A 19091-nucleotide genomic window follows, 5' to 3' on the forward strand; every position below is an offset into this window, starting at 1 on the left:
TCGGGTGTGATGACGTCACCACCGACATTCACTGCGAGCGCCACACGGAGGAGGAGACCAGGGAGGGAGCCGGAGGGCCAGCTGACGTGACCGCAAGGTAAGTATTTTCTTTTTTTTGCAGGATTTTTTTTTATTTAGCGCTGCCCCCTTGCCACAACCAAAACTCCTGCTGGGCCACATTTACAGGCATGCTGGGCCGCATGCGGCCCGCGGGCCACAGGTTGGACAACCCTGCTGTATAGTTACTACTAAAAAAACAAAACAAAATGCTATACAATTAGCACGCAAATATAAATAGATTATTAAGAAATTAAATTGAAAACCCATCGTAAATACATTTTTGCACTTTATGATAATTGGTAACTGTGTTTAATTATTATCTATAATAATTATATAGTAAAATGGTGTTTAACAAATAGACACTTAGCAGCTGGAATAACTAAATCGTCGACTGTCAATACTAAAATTTAGCATGACAAAAGCAGCACTCCATTTATGAAGTGGTTAAGCTGTATATTTAGTCTTGAGAATATTTAGAAGTGAAACTAATGAATTATAGGAATGACTATGAGAAGAGGGGGAATCAGGGAGGGACACCGCCTCTTGTTGCAATTTTGGAATGTACATCCTGCACATATGGTGAAGAACAGTTGAAGATAATTTTGGCTTCCCTCCACTACATGGCTTTACAGAGCATTCAATTTAATATTGCATATCACAGCTTTTAAATTATTTCCCTAATGACAGCATTATTACAACATTTGAATGCTTGCCATGTAGTTTTGCCATATGCGTAGGTGAGGTGGATGAAAAGTGGAAAATACAACATAGCTACCATTCAATGTTATGAAACAATATAACACTAGCATAGTTCCGATGTGTATAAAAGTGACGTGAATAGCCAAGAACATTCCTCTAATCCTGTTGTACAGAATGAAAGTATAAATGATGGTGATGTCTTGTTTTTATGGTTTGTTCACAGTGTCAACATGAAAGCTTTCATCATCAACATCATCATCATTTATTTATATAGTGCCAGCAAATTCCATAGCGCTTTACAATTGTGATGTACTTCCTAATGCAAATACCAAGCCATGGGGCAGAGGCAGAGGTGTGCGTGGAGGGTTTGCTAGGGGCCTTAGGGGGTTTCTATGTTATAGCAGGCATGTGTCCAGCATCAGGAGCTTTCACTGCAGTGGCCACTGCTCCTGCAACAGACAGCAGAATTCTGTGCTTTCAATACGTCAATGCTTTATAGTGTCGAGAGCAATGAGTCCAATAAGTTGAAATAAAATATTAAGTTATATTTACCTGATGTGTGGCGTTTGCAGGGACTGCTGGACACCTGTAACAGCATAATGCTCATCCGCACTGATTGTTTTTTCCAGTAGGCTGAGTAAATGTGAAGTTCACAGGAGAGGGCCAACAAAAACTTGGCCTGATTGAAGCATGCGAATGGGAATTTCACTTTAGAGGGGCATCTACTACTACTTGGCTGGTGTAAATGCTGGCAAAAGGCTCTTTCCTTGTTGTTTCTTATTTAACAAAGGCATAATGCCAGAGAAATTGTTTGTTTGTATCCTTTGCTGCACTGTTACCATATGTTGAAACTTTATGTAAAAAACATAAAAATAATAACGGGGCACATTTAGAGTTGGACACTTTTGGGCTCCAAAAGTACGCAGAAAAAGAGGATACTTACGAAGGTATCTTGAGTTGGATGTATGTCAAGATGCATCAAAATCAGTACTATTTGCACCAGGAATATCATCATTTAAGTGTACAAATGTGTATGCTTACGTCTTAGGACAGCATAGACATGTGGCTTTTCAGTGTATGTAGTAAATGTTAAAGTTGCATTATCCCAATTGTACACAAAATAACAATGTAATGCCATATACACAGGGCCGGTGCTAGGGACCTCGGCGCCCTAGGCACAATGTAAAAATCTGCCCCCCCGGCACAATGTAAAAAACTCCCCTCGGCACAATGTAAAAAACTCCTCCCCCCTGGCACAATGTAAAAAAACTCCCACCCGGCACAATGTAAAAAAAACTCCCCCCCCCCCCCCCCCGTCTTTCCTTACCTTGGCTCCATAAAGCTGGTCCTCTCTGCCGGGTCCCGTCCCTCACTGACACTGTCGGGCCGTGATGATGATGTCACGCCCCCGACAGTCAGTGAGAGGAGGGGAGGAGACAGAGCGCCCCATCAGCTGTTGGAGGGGAGGGCGGCGGTGGTGATCCATAGCCCCTCCTCCTCCCCCTCCCTGTGGATCGATCTCAAGCTGTGCGGCGGCCGTTTAAGGTATGCTCAGCGGTCGCCGCACAGTTTTAAACTACAATAGTAATTGTTTTTTAATTCTGAGGCGCCCTGCAGAGCCCGGTGCCCTAGGCAACTGCCTAACCTTGCCTAATGGGAGCGCCGGGCCTATATATACACAAGAGAGAATATTGTCTTAACAGTTATTATTAAATGCAAAAGTTACAATTTCAATCTAGAATCTAATGACACACAAATAGGTCCACATCTGTTGTTTACCCCTTTAAAAATCCAATGGGAATCTTCATTCCTTCAGTTTTCAAAATGGGAATATCTATTAAGTAATGTCACAACTTGATGACTAGATAATTAATGATTAGTATTATCAGCTGAAAGGATCAATATGCAATCAGCCACTCAGATGTAGACCATCATCACTGCATCTTGCTGTACCAGCCAACCAGTACCCACAAGAGATATGCCTCCTAAAAGGTGTATATGGGGATGCAACCACCTCTGATTGTATCACAATTATATGAACACACAACTTTAGTGTACTCAGCTCACGCTTGCCTGGCCCCATTCCACCTTTGTAGGCGTTAGGGGATACAAAAATACTATTTTTCACAAAGACTGCTGCCTCAGTTTTTATGATGGCAATTTGCATATACTCCAAAATGTCATGAAGAGTGATCAGATGAATTGCAATTAATTCCATAGTCCCTTTTTGCCATGACAATGAACTTTATCCCAAAAACAACATTTCCACTGCATTTCAGCCCTGCCACAAAAGGACCAGCTGAACAGGTCAGTGATTCTCTCGTTAACACAGGTGAGAGTGTTGACGAGGACAAGGCTAGAGATTACTCTGTCATGATTGAGTTAGAATAACAGACTGGAAGCTTTAAAAGGAGGGTGATGCTTTAAATAATTGTTCTTCCTCTATTAACCATGGTTAACTTCAAGGAAACACGTTCAGTCATCATTGCTTTGCACAAAAAAGGGCTTCACAGGCAAGTATATTACTGCTAGTAAGATTGTAACTAAATCAACCATTTATGGGATCATCAAGTACTTCAAGGAGAGAAGTTCAATAGTTGTGAAGAAGGCTTCAGAGCACCCAAGAACGTCCAGCAAGCACCAGGATGTCTTCTTGGCGTAAACGTATCAAGCTGAGAGTTTTCCAGCGGGTTTGAAAAAAGGAGATGTTGTCTATAGCAACCAATCAGATTGTAGATATCATTTTGTAAAATGTACTAAATAAATGATAGCTAGACTCTGATTGTTTTTTCAAACCTGCCAGAAAACTCTCAGCTTGATACATTTACCCCCTAAAGTTGATTCAGCTGCGGGATTGGGGCACCACCAGTGCAGAGCTTGCTCAGGAATGGCAGCAGGCAGGTGTGAGTGCATCTACACTCACAGTGAGGTCAAAAACTTTTGGAAGATGACCTGGTGTCAAGAAGGCCAGCAAAGAAGCCACTTCTCTCTAGGCAAAACATCAGGGACAAAGTGATATGCTGCAAGAGGTAAAGGGATTGGACTGCTGAGGACTCAGGTAAAGTCATTTTCTGTGATGAATCTCCTTTGAGATTGTTTGGGGCATCTGGAAAAATGCTTGTCCAGAGAAGGATAGGTGAGCGCAACAGTAAAGTATCCTGAGACCATTCATATGTGGGGTTGTTTCGCATCCAAGAGTTTGGGCTCACTCACAATTTTGCCTAAGAACACAGCCATGAATAAAGAATGGTACCAAAACATCCTCCAAGAGCAACTTCTCCCAACCATTCAAGAACAGTTTGGTGGTGAGCAATGCCTTTTCCAGCATGATGGAGCACCTTGCCATAAGGCAAAAGCGTTAACTAAGATTCTCGTGGATCAAAACATCGAAAATTTGGGTCCATGGCCAGGACACTCCCCATACCTTAATCCCATTGAGAACTTATGGTCAGTCCTCAAGAGGTGGGTGGACAAACAAAAACCCACGAATTCTGAAAAGCTCCAAGCATTGATTAGGCGGCCCAGTAGTTGATTGACAGCATGCCAGGGGCGAATTGTAGAGGTCTTCAAAAAGAAGAGTCAACACTGCAAATATTGACTCTTTGCATAAACCTAATTTAATTGTAAATAAAAGCCTTTGACACTAATGAAATGCTTGTAATTATACATCAGTATACCATAGCAACATCTTACAAAAAGGTATAAAAACACTTAAGCAGCAAACTTTGTGTAAACCAATACTTGTGTCATTCTCAAAACTTTTGGTCCTAAATATATATATATATATATATGTGTGTGTGTGTACTCATTTGTCTCACGTACATACGCAGTACAGATAGGACTGTCTTGGGAATAAATAGCAGACATTGAACTCTAATGGGCCTATTTACTTTGATGCCACCACTACAAAGACTTTCTATCACTGCTTAATGCAGCTACAGAAAATCTATTTTTGGTTGCGATATACTTAGGGAGTATCGACAGTACTCGCTGATCCACTTTGCTATTTCACACATGCGTAGTGGAGCTGGAAGACTTGGGCTAGTAAAAAAAAATGAAAATTATAATGTTAAAAAAATCTATAATAAATATTAAATAAAATTAATTCTTTTGCATCTATTTCTGCCCTAATTAATATAACTTTATTTGAATGTTTAAACTTCACCCAGTATTACATTTAGGGGAATATTCATTTAGCTTGGCAGTCTGCGATTACATGGTCGCTGCCCTTTACTCAAAGGAATACGGTACCGTAATACAGCGGATTTTCCTTCGCAACCCTATGGGTGTTCCGGCACATAATCACGGATCGCCAAGCTTATTGAATATGCCCCTTAGGGTTTTGTGTTTTTTTCATTAAGATCTCAGACAAGGATATTTCTGATGGCAGTATAAGATTAGCTGAATATCTTGAGCACTGATTGTATATATAAATTTTGCAGACAGATTTATTTAGATTGTATCTGTACATTGTGTAAAATGTTTGTAAATAAAAGTTGATAGACAATTGCTATGGAATGGGGACAAAGTTACTGGTTATGAGAAGTAAATATTTAGTAGCTAGGAGACAAGAAGTATACTACAAAACAATTACTTAATCTACTTCGCAAACTGCTTGGACTTGTGACAGATAAAACAGTGCCTTGTGACTGACATCTCCATTCATGCAATACATAAGAAGGGAAATTAGAATTCCACTTATTTAATTCTACCTAGTCAATTTGTAATACTGTGAAATATGTTCAAATGTCTAGAAAATTAATCAAAGCTCTGAATGTGACAGTTAAATACTTAGTAGCTAATGCTGAGTCGTATATGACGTATATGCATTTATTAAATGCTTAAATCAAATCCACGTAAAAAATAATGTATTCACACCCATATGTTATAGATGCATCCAGCCCTGCACCTTTAGCATATGTGACAGGTTTATGTCAGGCGTACATCAGATACACTTATACACAATCGTGTCATAAGCACCAGAAAAGTTTTTGAAAGCAGAAAATTCACTTTTAGCTTTGATTTAAATAAAAAAAAAACTTGTAATACAACAGGTAAAATTTTCCTTCTTGTGTACGAATGAAAGTTTCATAAAAATAAAGCCTACCTATGAAATTATATAATATAGGTATGATCAATGAAGAACGCAACTCTGCTCAGAGGTCAATCCGCAATCAGCCAATCAGCAGCGGCGAGCATGTGCTGTCGATCATCATCATCATCATCATCAGTGTGTATATGCATCAGCCCTAAGGCATCCACATGAAATATGGCTACAGACAGGCGTATCTGTCATCAGTTTGCACATGTCCTTACTGTACTAGGACTGCGTTTCTCTGCCCCTTCTTCTCGTTCTGCCTCTCCGAGCATATGGAGGCACAATTGTCTGATCTGCATACAGACGCAAGCGTACACATTTTCGGTGTGCATGCACAATACAAATTAGCGTATATTACGCAAACAGGTGTACGCCCAACTCAGCATAAGCCCCTTATTGGTTTCATTAATATAGTTCCATCTCCCAGCCTCAGTTGGGGTAATTTATTACTGTACTTATTAGTCATTGAAGGTCTATAATAATTTCATGCTGTAGACAAGTAAATGTGTGACAGCCAGAAGATTTCTAAGGGGTTTATTAAATTCATTTTCTGGCTTCATTACACCACAATGGTTGGGATCATTTATGGCTGGACAGCACAGAGCAACAGTGGGCAAAAAAATATTTTTTTCTTTCTTTTGCAACGTCTAACACCTGTATTTCACAATGCACAACAGATCTTGAATTTACTAACACCTCTTCAGCTTATTTTGAATACAGTAGAAGTATTTTGCTTAAGTCAGGCACACAAGATATATCTGGCCAGAAATGTTCTAAAATAACAATCCATTCAATATTTTACATTAGATATTGAAATAACATGCCTTTCGAAAATAGCGTGCATATATGTAATTTACCTTAGATAGATATTACATATGTGCAACTTTATGGGTGGCTGCACCTAGCCTAAATGTTGGCTCCACCACAACCCGCATTAGCCACTCCCAATCGATGCCTATGATCCATCCAATCATAACTTGAATTAAACAGTGACCACACCTACATTGTGATAGACCACACCGCCGCTGCTCCCTGAAAATCTAGACTGTTGAGGTATAAATTATTTCTGTGAAAGAGCATGAGTTGCAGTATGCCTAAAAGGAAGTACATATTTTTGTCATATACAAAGTATCACTTGGGAAAAGTGAGCTAGACACAACATTGAGTCTGTTATAGTTTTGTGAACTTTGGACTAAAACAATGCAGCAACATATTCAAAGGACCTTATTTAAAGGAGATGTACACTTTGGCTCAGAGTCTTGGCTGTTGTGGGGTGTAGCCGACCAGAGAAGGCATCACAGGAGTGGATGTAAGCGCTAAGTAATCTGCTCATGTGATGTCCACCTTGTTTACCGTTGTTTACATTTGGGAACAAACAGTAATAAAACAATAATGAGTATGAGTATTATATTTGTTTGGGCAATAATGAGTATTACTTACATGCAGAGAGCTAAGAGGGCCCTGCTCGCAAGCTTACAATTTGTGGGACAATGGTTTGATACACAAGGGTAAATGCTACATCATACTGAATATTTGACCACCTAGAATGCAAAGGTTACAAATTATTTAGTGGGCTGTATGCACAGTCACACAACTATGTTGGTCAGAGGGTTGCTGTCTTGTGTTAGCTGTGTAGAGGAATATTAAAAACTTGTCTGAAGAGGTGGGTTTTCAGAGAACAGTTCAAGGTTTGAAGACTAAAGGAAGTCTTGTGATCGAGGGAGTGAATTTCATAAAGTAGGTGCAGCCCGAAAAAAGTCCTGTAACCGAGAATGGGAGGAAGTGATGAGAGTGGAAGAGAGACGCAAATCTTGTGCAGAACGGAGGTGTCGAGTTGGGTGATATTTTGAGACAAGTGAGGAGATGTATGTTGGTGCATTTTTGTTGATGGCCTTGTATATAAGTAGAAGAATTTTATATTGGATTCGATGAAATACAGGCAACCAATGTAGAGACTGACAGAGTGACTCAGCAGACGTAAAACGATTTGCAAGGAAAATCAATCTAGCCGCTGCGTGCAAAATAGATTGTAGGGTCTCGAGTCTTACTTTGGGAAAACCAGTAAGGAAGAATTACAATAGTCGATGTGGGAGATGATGACTGCATGAAGTAAAATTTTTGCAGTGTCCTGTGTGAGATATGTACGTATTCTGGAAATGTTTTTTTAGATGTATGCAGCATAATGTAAATATAGTGTTGATGTGGGGAACAAAGGATACTTGCGAATCAAGGATTACACCTAGGCAGCGAGCTTGTAGGGTTGGATTGATGGTCATGTTGTCAACAGAAATAGAAATGTCGGGCAGGAAGCTTCTATTGTTGGGTGGGAATATTATTAGTTTTCCAAGAGAAGTGGTGTAGATAGAGAATAGCAGAGGACCGGACTGAGCCTTGTGGTACTCTAACTGATAAAGGAAGCTGTGTGGAGGTTGTTGCAGAGAAGTTAAAACTGAAAGAGCGATTAGATAGGTAGGATGAGAACCAGGATAGGACAGTGTCTTGAAGACCTAGGGATTGTAGCGTCTGTATGAGGAGAGAGTGGTCAACAGGTCAAATGCGCTGCGGAAACCTTGTGGCGCCTAACAAATAAATGATAATAATAATAATAATAATAATAATTGTGAACTTTAATGATAACAAATGTGAATATTGTGAGATATCTTTCAACTTTCTGAGAAAATAAATGACTGAATAAAATATGTTTGGACAAACGGGTTAAATAGTTTCTTAATTGATGAACAGAGAGAAGGAGAGAGAGAGTCAGGAATTGAATTATTGAAATTATTAATGCAGTGTTAAGCAACTGTTCTTAATTATCTTGTTATTTAGAGAAGATAATTTGTAAAGGAAGTGTCATTATAATTGCAGTAAATTATTTTTTAAACACTCCTTTTTTTTTTGCACAAGGCTGTGTACAGACATCATTTTTTATCTTACTTGTCTACTATTCATTATTATCCCTTAAGAGCAGAGGTATGAATATAAGTAGGCACCATTAATGACATCAAGTGGGTGGGGCAAATGCCTCTTCATGCCTCTGCCCACTCTCTCTGGAGTCCCGTGGACATTCTAGGGGAGTAGGTAACATATGCAACCATGGTTCATGAACACATGGTAAACGCAGCATAAACCTTATTTAGCCTGGGGATCTCAATCCATATGGAGAAGTACACACTATGTTCATAGTGAATAGATGGATCATTGATGGTATTTGCTGTAAGAACAATGTTGGTAATAAGTGTAGAACTAGGATTCAATACCCAAATGGAAAATTGCAGCCATGCAGATATATTAGAGATTTTTCTCACAGAGCCCCCTTCCCCCCCCCCTTTAAAGCCTTGTGATACACTGTGCAGTAGGTAACCCTTCCATACATGTTCGCTTATTGTTGTCTTTAATTACCTGATGGGTCTCCCTATGTATTGTTATTTACATGGGGATTCCAACAAGTATATTACATTGTTAGTTTCACATGAAAGGAATTGATGTAGGTTGAATGATTTATTGGCTATGTATGATTTGAATGTATGGATAGCTTTCTATTTTTTCCTTTATGGATAACTCCACCCTTTCAATCACCTACTGTGAAAGGGTGGGGTTATCCATCCAATATATTGATTGAACAACTTCCCTTTCTGCCATGCAGAAATGTTACCTAGAACCATATGTATCCAGAGTATGCAATGCTGGAGCAGACAGTGTTCGATAAGTGTCTGTTTTCTTTAAAGAACACTTGGGCAAAGATTTGAACTGTGTAACTTGTGCAAGTAAATCACAAACAAAAGGGTGTGTACAAAGTATTACACTGAGGAGGAAATCTGTTGAACTCAGAAAACATACTGCTGTATATTTAATCTATCTGATTATGCTTTGAACCTCAGGAAGTTCAAAATAATTTGTGTGCCAGGTTTCAGAATTTTAGGATTTTGCAGCAATATGTATGTTACAATGTTAGGGTTCATGACTCAGCTAAAGATTAATTAAATAGCTGCAGATGAATAAATTAATAATATTAGAATGTATTATTCCTATTTTTATCATCACAGTTTATATTTGTTTATATTTGTTTTTCATGTTATGCATGCGTTAATAATCTGAAATATTGGCCTGCTATCAAGACTTGTGAAAAGATATAGACAAGAGGGTATATTTACTTAACTGCAGCTTTGAAAAAATGGAGATGTTGGCTATAGCAACCAATCAGATTCTAGTTAGCATTTATTTAGCACTTTCTACAAAATGAAAGCCATATTCTGATTGGTTGCTATAGGCAACATCTCCACCTTTTTCAAATCCGCAGTTTAGTAAATATACCCCCAGAGGTCTTTCTGGGGTATTACTAATCCTAACCTAAATCTTATATACCCTCATATGCAAATAATTAAACAATATGTATTATGCTGGGGGTATTATAGGGCTGTATTATGTTTTGGGTTAATATATAGCGGCTGGGTAATGGATATACAGTATGTTGTATATACCTATGGACTATGCGATAATAAAATAATTTGCGTTAAAGATAAATTGAGAAATATTATATGATTCATTGTCTTATTGTCACTGTGAGTTCCTAGTAAACAATAATGTATATATCTTCTAGCACAACAGGCCAACTGATTCCAGATATTATAATCATGTCCAATAATGATGCTGGGCAAATATAATGCTGTCCTTTATGTCTGCAAACATACAAGTGTACCCACCCAACTGCAAAATGTATATGGATATTTTTGGCTGTGTCCACCCTTCCTACTCACATTCATAACATGGGAAGCTCTTTAGTTGACTGCACTTTGACGAATGGGTGGACATACACCCCTAAAACTATAGTAAATGTCCAAGCTGAACCCTGTGTACAGATATTAGGGTCAATTTAAATTTGTTAGGGGGGGGGGTGCTGTTCTGCATTGAGACCAGCATTCTGAGTCAATGCTCTGCAAGCTACACTGCAGTTCTGATCCACAGTAAGCAGTCAGGAAGGATTCAGCCAGAACAACCAGCAAAGAGCAGCAGCTGCAGCTATACATTGCCCCAGAAGTGTGAGCAGTTCCGGGTGCAAATGAATAACCTCTTACAATTGGGGGCATTACAGTGTGCAGTTGACACACACAGTCGACTAGTAGCTGACTTGATCAAGCGTCACTAGTAGGAGTAGTCAGTGATGATTAGCTGATGACAACAAGTGAAATCCCGTAAGTTGTCACAAAATTATTTGTAAATGTTGATATATATGCATCTACATGCGATACATACCTACAAATATTATATATATATATATATATATATCAACATTCCATGGCTATCCACGTCTAGTTCACTTACTTTCTGTCAGGATAGAGAAAAGGTATAGAGATAACAGCGCTGCTCTAAAAGGTATGAAACTGCCAGGGTGGGTCTGTGTGGGGCGAATTCCTAACTTCCCAATAGAAATAGGCAAAGACATATAATGCTGACCCACGGCGCCGTGGGTCAGCATTATATGTCTTTGCCTACTTTCTGTCAGGCCTAATAATATTCACATAACCCTCAGTCGTTCCATTTGCACTTCATGTGCTCACATTCTGTGTTACACACCAACGCCCACACAAGAATTCAGAATGAATGCTGGGTTGACAATATATGCAAGAAAAAAACCATATGCTGCATCTATAATCTGTGTGTATGATCTGTCCAGCATTTACATGAATGCTTTTGTGCACTATGGGTGTGATCTCTACAAAGGTCAATGATTGCATTTGTTGAAGTGAATTTAATCTGTGCTTCCTGTGCATTCCAACAGGCTTTAAAGCAATATACCCAATATGCCCAAGGGCACAAGAAAATTACATATGTGTACATACTCTTATATACAAAATCATACAGAAAGTGCTGTCAAATATTGATATGGGGCTTTCCTGGAGTTGATGCCAAAGAATTATGATGGCAGCAACTGAGGAGTGGTTTCAAAAATTTTCAGGCTAATTAATTTTTAGTTTTATGTTAACTCTAACCCAACCTTTAACTTCACACAAAAACTATACTTCAGTTTGCCCTAAAAAGCTTACTTGTCTCTCTATAACATACAAAATTGAGTTTATAGTCATCATTCTTTTCTCTTTTCGGATTGACCATAGAATTTACAAGGAGATTTCCTAATAAGCTGATTCCCTCCATCATGGGGTCACTTGGGGGAAAGAATGGGCTGATCTGGTCCCAAATTCAATGATTTGCACCTGCATCTTTGTAGGCTAGACTGTGCGCTGCTTGTTGCCTTAGAGAGGCAGCTCATGGCATTTTTGTCTCCAGCTTTGTAGAAGTTTTTCTATCTACAATTTTGTATGTATACCTTTCTCTCTGTCTCCCCATGTGTGCACCTCTTTCCAGCCCTTTATGTGTGTGTGACTCTGTCCCTCCCTTTGTGTGTGTGTGCCTCAGTCCACCCCATTTGTGTGTGTGTGTGCCTCAGTTCACCCCCTTTGTATGTGTGCACACCTCAGTCCACCCACTTTGTGTGTGTGCACCTCAGTCCACCCCCTTTGTGTGTGTGCACCTCAGTCCACCCCCTTTGTGTGTCAGTGCGCCTCAGTCCACCCCCTTTGCGTGTGCCTCAGTCCGCCCGCTTTGTGTGTGTGTGTGCGCCTCAGTCCACCACCTTCGTGTTTGCCTCAGTCCACCCCCTTTGTGTGTGCACCTCAGTCCACCCCCTTTGTGTGTGTGTTTGTGCACCTCAGTTCACCCCCTTTGTGTCTGCGCCTCAGTCCACCCCCTTTGTGTGTGTGTTTGTGCGCCTCAGTCCACCCCCTTTGTGTGTGTGCGTCTCATTCCACCCCCTTTGCGTGTGCCTCAGTCCACCCCCTTTGTGAGTGTGTGCGTCTCAGTCCACCCCATTTGTGTGTGTGTGTGCGCCTCAGTCCACCCCCTCTGTGTGTTTGCGTTTTATTCCACCCCCTTTGCGTGTGCCTCAGTCCACCCCCTTTGTGAGTGTGTGCGTCTCAGTCCACCCCCTTTGTGTGTGCGCCTCAGTCTACCCCCTTTGTGTGTGTTTGTGCGCCTCAGTCCACCCCCTTTGTGTGTGTGCGTCTCATTCCACCCCCTTTGCGTGTGCCTTAGTCCACCCCCTTTGTGTGTGTGCCTCAGTCCACCCCCTTTGTGTGTGTGCCTCAGTCCACCCCCTTTGTGTGTGTGTGTGTGCACCTCGATCCCCCACTTGGGTGTCTGTCTCCAATATTGTATGTGTAATTCCTCCCCATATATTTCTGGCTCCCCATGTGTGTTTCTCTCTGTTCACTCCCCCAATTGTTCGTGTGTCTTTATCGCCACTTTGTGGTTGCCTGTCCCTTTCTTTCTCCCCTTTGTGTGTATGTCTCCCTTTGACACCCATTCCATCAGTTCCCTCTCCTTTTTTCCCCATCTGTAAACACAACCCACAGTCCTCTTGCCCCGCACCTTCTCCCCCTCGTCTTCTACTACTCCCATCTTCATGCCTTTCATTCCTCCGCTGGAGTTAATGTGATAGGCAGAACCAGTGCTGGTGGCTTTTGATCAGAAGTAATGTGGACAAACAAAAGGATAACCGTGTCTTACGCCATATAATTTAAAGGATTGCAGGTAACTACCGTTTTCTCTCTGCGATCCACCAACCCTAACAACAGGTTTAGTTTAAATAAAAGTTAAATAACAGCATTGTCCCAATCAGTGGGAAATTGGGGAGGTATTACCTGTTCACTGCTGCTCTGAATGGCATTAAACTATACGCGCTGTTAGGGTTGGTGGATTGCAGAGGCAGCAAAGAGGGGCCTGGTTTTTTTTTGTTTTGTAACACTTTTACACAAATGCATACAGATATGCAGACCAAGATGGCAGCATCTGCAGAGGTGGGAATGTCTGTCTAGTGGAAGGTGTTTGGCCAGATTGAGGCATTCTTTGTGAATTAGATGCATGAGTGATTCTAGTTTTGAACTCAAGTCACGATGAGGGAGGGTTTGGTGTGGAAAAGCCACATTTAAAGAAGCGTTCCTTCTTTTTTTTAAGTAAGACACGCATCCTTTTCTTCCCTGCAAAGGACTTTTGGTCTCAGGTTGTCCCTACACTTTGATAAAGGACACACTTTGCACCTATCATTAGCATTTTGATGGAAAAGCGCCTTTTTAGATGAATTCAACATTTAAACACATAAAGATAGCACCTTTAATAAATAAAGCCCTAATGTGCCCTCACTCTCATGTAAGACATAAATTAAGCTAAATCTAGCAGTATTTTAGGAGAAATACTGAAATGTGTTTCATACAATAAAACTGGTTTTACGGTTTCCATCACAAACCTGCAAATGTTGACACATCCCCTTTAACACACTGTAATGCGCAGTGTGGGTCTGTAGGTAACTGACCCTTACTGCTTATGATGTTACTAAGTAATATGTGAGATTCCGCTAAGGCAATTCCAGTAAAAAATATATAAAAATATAATCAAGGAGAAATACGCTCAGGCCTGATTTCCATAGAGATATATCATGCTGACCTTTCTTACACATAACATACAACCTTCTCAGTACTTGGAGGTATTTCTGATAACATACTCCCCACTGGACTCTGATATCATCTTTCATGGGACTTTTTTTGCCTGGCCAATTGAGAGACTTATGGTCTGGACAGTTGGGATTCATTAATGCTACACAATTCTGTTAGCTGGTACCTTGGATTACAGATAATTATTACTACTTGTAATGCTCTATGTATACTACACAGTGCTAAGGTTTTTGTGTTTCGTGTTCTGTTTTATTGCAAGAGTCGTGATCTAATAATCTATTATTTGAATTTGTATTTCTTGGTCTAACAACATAACAGTGCATTCATTAGGTTATGTGATCATTAGTTTGTCCTCACAAGTCAATATGTACAACTAATAAGGTTGTACACATTTAATTGGCATTGTGCACTTTATATTATCTCCTTCCCCTGTTGTCTGATTTTACTGTGCTTTGTTCCTTGTCTGTATTTGTATTATTAAACCATCAATTGTTTAATAGTCCTATGCCTCCCATACCCTTCACCACCATATTTAGCCATTCTATTAGTGTGAAGTGAGTTTATCCTGACCCAACTATATTATTATAATAGAGCGTATACCATATTATCAATCACTCTTTTAGGTTACTTTCTGGTATGAGCGCAGTGAATGGTGTGTTTTTTGTTTACATAACATGCAACTATATTATGAAGTGCTGAGGAGATGTTACTATGCAATTTCTCAAGTAATGTACACTTAACAGATTAATATCCTTCAATAAGATATAGGTGTGTTAAAAAGCAACTTAACGGACATACACTTGCTCTCTCATTTAACTGTATCCAAACTTCCTGCTACAGATACAAGACAAAGTTACAGACACTGACTATGTCTGAAGAGGAACTGTCTGATAACCACAAAATTTCCACATTAGCAAACTGATACATGTTGTCTCTGCCACATTATACAGATGTTAATGTAGAGGAATACACATAGTTTACAAATACAAGTCTGCCTTCATTCATGATTAGTAAAACTGAAGTCAAATGATCAACGAAACAGTCATCATTAGCATTGAACAATAGAGAAGGGTTCTTGCCACTGAGCTCTATAGTCCTCTTGTTAATAAGTGTTAGTAACACAATAGAGGTAAATACAAATACGAGATCCGGAACGCTTGAGATTTAGGCTTTTCATATAAAGTTTTTGTTATGTAATTTGGATTACAACTAAAATATGAACCCTGTCTTTCCCCACATCAAACAAGTTATTATCCCCCCACAGGGGGATTAAAATGTGCGGACATATTCGGAGTTGGGTGAGGGCCGTGTCTGAGCACAATGTTAAAATAAAGCTGGCCCATGTTTGTGTGCTGCACACAGGAGCAGGCATTTTCCCTGTATGCAAAAATAATAAATAAATACATTTGCACCCCTTGTACCGCAATGTGGTTTATCCGTGTCCAAATCTGCACACTTTAGCTGGTTTGCTCCTAATTCTAAATTAGGCACTTATATGTTTAGTACTGCTCACAGAGTGAATGTAGGGGGGATGCACCTGGTGATCATGGCTGCATATAAGAGAGGATCACAAATTATTATCTACTTTTGTGAACATTTTGAATACCTGGTTTCTAGATAAAAGATCTTTTACACATACATGCATGGTTACTCCTATTAGGCTAGATTCTATGGTAAGGAAATTACAGCTTGCTGACAAACCCAATGAATATGTTGAATAGAACAATGAATGAACACATATAAACAGATCACGTAGTGTCCTATGAGAATTCTGTGATTCATCCAATAAGCTCTCTGACTTAGCCCACTGGATGCGGCATGACTTTAAATCAAGCTCACACATAGAAAAACAAATAATGGCATCACCTACACAGCTCATTCGCGGAAGTCTCCCTTGGTTGACTCTTCTCATGGTCTTCCTTTTCTTCCATGCTTCTGGGCACTGTTCTCTCCTGAACACTTTACCTTTCAAGCTCATTGTATTGAGTATCATAGCCTCCATAAATGGGTTGCATGTGAAATCCTCTGTCTTTCAACAGCTATGCACAATGCTTCCTAAACACAGTTGTGAAGGGGAAGTGCATTAGCCTCATACCGAAAGGAAGAAGTACTGCTCACACCTACCAATAAGAAATCAGATTCTGAAGAGACGAAAGTGTCACATTTACATGAATAGACTTAAAATAGCAATTGTATCTGCATGTGTAATTGAAATACATTTCTCCTTGTTGTGTTTCTATAGCGAAAGAAATCCAACCAGCGCTTTATTTACTGTACAGCCCTACATGGCATCTACCTAGGACACCTCTGTTCAAGACACAGCAAAGAAAAGTGTTTATGTTATATTTTATTTATTTAGTTGGCAAGTCTTACTTTTGGGTGTTTAGGAATCAGTTCCTTCTAAATTTATTTAACTATTAAATTAACTATTGTAATTCAGACGCCATATTCAGTTAATATAGCAAATTAAGCAAAATGTAATTAAGCAAATCATAAAAACAATATATACATATTATAATATAGTAAATATGATGTATTCATTTAATTAAAGTAAAATAAGCATTATAACTTACAGGAAACTGTGTTTGTTTAACCACTTTTATAAGTTTGTTTCCTAAAAGCAGGTTAGCCTTAGTTTTAGATGTTGTAAAATCATTTTCACCATGTGCTAGTAATCCTTCTGCAAAAGTCTACAGTTTTGAGGTAACTAGATGTGTTATGTGTGGTTGTAGTTCTTTTGTCATCAGTGAGTAAGGGTTTTATTGTATGTCAAGTAGCTAAGCTTGCAGGCTCAATGTGTGATACATATATTTAGAAGACTCTCTGCATTGGTCTATCAGCATCTGTACTGGAGACCCCAGCGTGGAGAACATGTGTCAAAAAAATCACAGGGAAACCCCAAGTCGGGTACCTCTTATACTATTCATTGTCCCTTGCCACTATATTAGTCAAAGTCCCTGGGTTTCCATACCCCCTTGTTCATGATGTACAGTATGTGCAATTGCTTATCACCTTCTGATTCACCAAAGAGATAATCTAGCACCCACATTTCCAAATTAATTTGGCATACTTTTGACATTAAGGCACTTAATAGTCATCATCATTAAATCAGCAAGGGGATGAGTAATGACTTCTCTGATAATGTATGCACATACCTATGTGTTACACATAAGTCCCCAGGTATAGCCCGCACTAATCACTTCAAAACTTTCCAAATATGACCAATCATCATCACTTTGTGATATCTTTATTGTGCCCTAACTCTTCAGCTAAAGAAGTGGTAAATTTAAAATGGGTGATAATATAGATATGATCAAAAGAGAGGGGTCATGAGAGTAATGATGGACTGTCTAGAGATACCAGGACATCCTTGGATGAAGTCTTAACATTTTTTTACTGATGATGATGGATCTGTAAATATGGATGGTGATTGTTTGAATATGGGAGACTCTAAGATGTAATTATTTGAAGAATTATTTTTCAATCTTGCCAGTTGAAACATTTGATGTAAACTGCTTGGACGGAAGGGTGGGGAACAACAATGGTGAGAGATGAATTAATAAGAATTGTTTGTGGTGACAGATGAGGGCCAGTGAGAAGATAGATCGGGGTTTACTCCGTCCAGCTCCCTCTGAGCTAGGATACAAAGGTGCAGAATTGACAGAGCAGAAACCACATGGTGGCTAACGCTGTGACTAAATAAAGGCTAGGTGACAGTAGATGCTATATGGATATGAGAGCAGTGGTCATACTCTGGACAGAATTTGGAGAAGTCGGTACTAATTCAAAATGTTCAGCCTTATTTTTAACTGTCTTGCTGATGGCTGTTGTCAAAGTTGAAAAGAATGTCAGTAAGTACTTTGGAGATTAGAAGAAGGAAGATGGAACAGCAGAAATATTATTTACTTTCTATTACAAAAGCACCTGCTGTAGAGAATTTGGCTGAAACAAATGGCTATTGGTAACTATAGTAGAGCACGGACTGTTGCCAGAAACAATCCATCTAATGTATATTTGAGGGCTTTCTCACAAGCGCTGAATAAGATACATCATACCAATAGTTGTTAATATAGGTTAAAGTGGTTCAAAAAAGCTGCCATCACACAAAGGGTTTTATCTCTTCCTTAATTCAGACAAATGCACCTATTTATTAATGCTGTGCAGTGAGAATTAACATGCATACTATGGGAACAGTGGTAAACTCTGATAATTAGGTCAAATCAATGATTTCTCCATCATTAACCCTTTGATAAAAAAAAAAAAGTGGTGACAAAGAACCGCCAGTATTTTGACTCTTCAACGCTTCTTAAATAGACCCCTTGCCTAAAAATCAAACAAACTACTGTGCAGTATTTTAAGTCTACTACCAGTCTCTCCCATCATCTTGAAAACGCTAAAAATATGGTATTATTCAAATACTCTTGGAATTGGCCTCAAGCATAAATTATTTTTACTACAAATAAAAACCTATATATATATTAATAAAAACATTAATCTTTCAATAAAAACACTGGAAACACCACTAGTCAGTGATTAATTATAGACAACAAAACTTCAACGTCAATTACTGCTTATTCTTATAGTTACCACACTAATAATGATTAGGAGCTGTAAAAGTTTCTAACACCATTTTATGTGGCTTGCATATAAATAGAGAGATACTCCCCGTTTAGCACACAAATATCAGCATGCAAATCCATGAAAAGTCAGTATTAAATGTTGGATAAGTC

The 19091-nt window shown here is 39.2% G+C and overlaps 1 protein-coding gene across 5 annotated transcripts in view; it reads right to left on the bottom strand.

The window, feature by feature from the left end:
* DOCK10 (dedicator of cytokinesis 10) overlaps positions 1-19091 on the bottom strand; it is a 256655-nt gene that overhangs the window by 135781 nt on the left and 101783 nt on the right. The window contains exon 1 of one of the 5 annotated variants that reach the window (XM_075201944.1): positions 16232-16422. The exons of the other annotated variants lie outside the window; for them this stretch is intronic. Within the exon in view, the coding sequence (XP_075058045.1) occupies positions 16232-16363 (132 nt within the window). The 5' untranslated portion in view covers positions 16364-16422. Of the gene's footprint in view, positions 1-16231; positions 16423-19091 lie in introns of those variants that run through there. 5 annotated transcript variants of the gene reach the window in all.

Source organism: Mixophyes fleayi, chromosome 3 (genome assembly GCF_038048845.1).
Source record: "Mixophyes fleayi isolate aMixFle1 chromosome 3, aMixFle1.hap1, whole genome shotgun sequence".
Lineage (NCBI taxonomy): Eukaryota > Metazoa > Chordata > Amphibia > Anura > Limnodynastidae > Mixophyes > Mixophyes fleayi.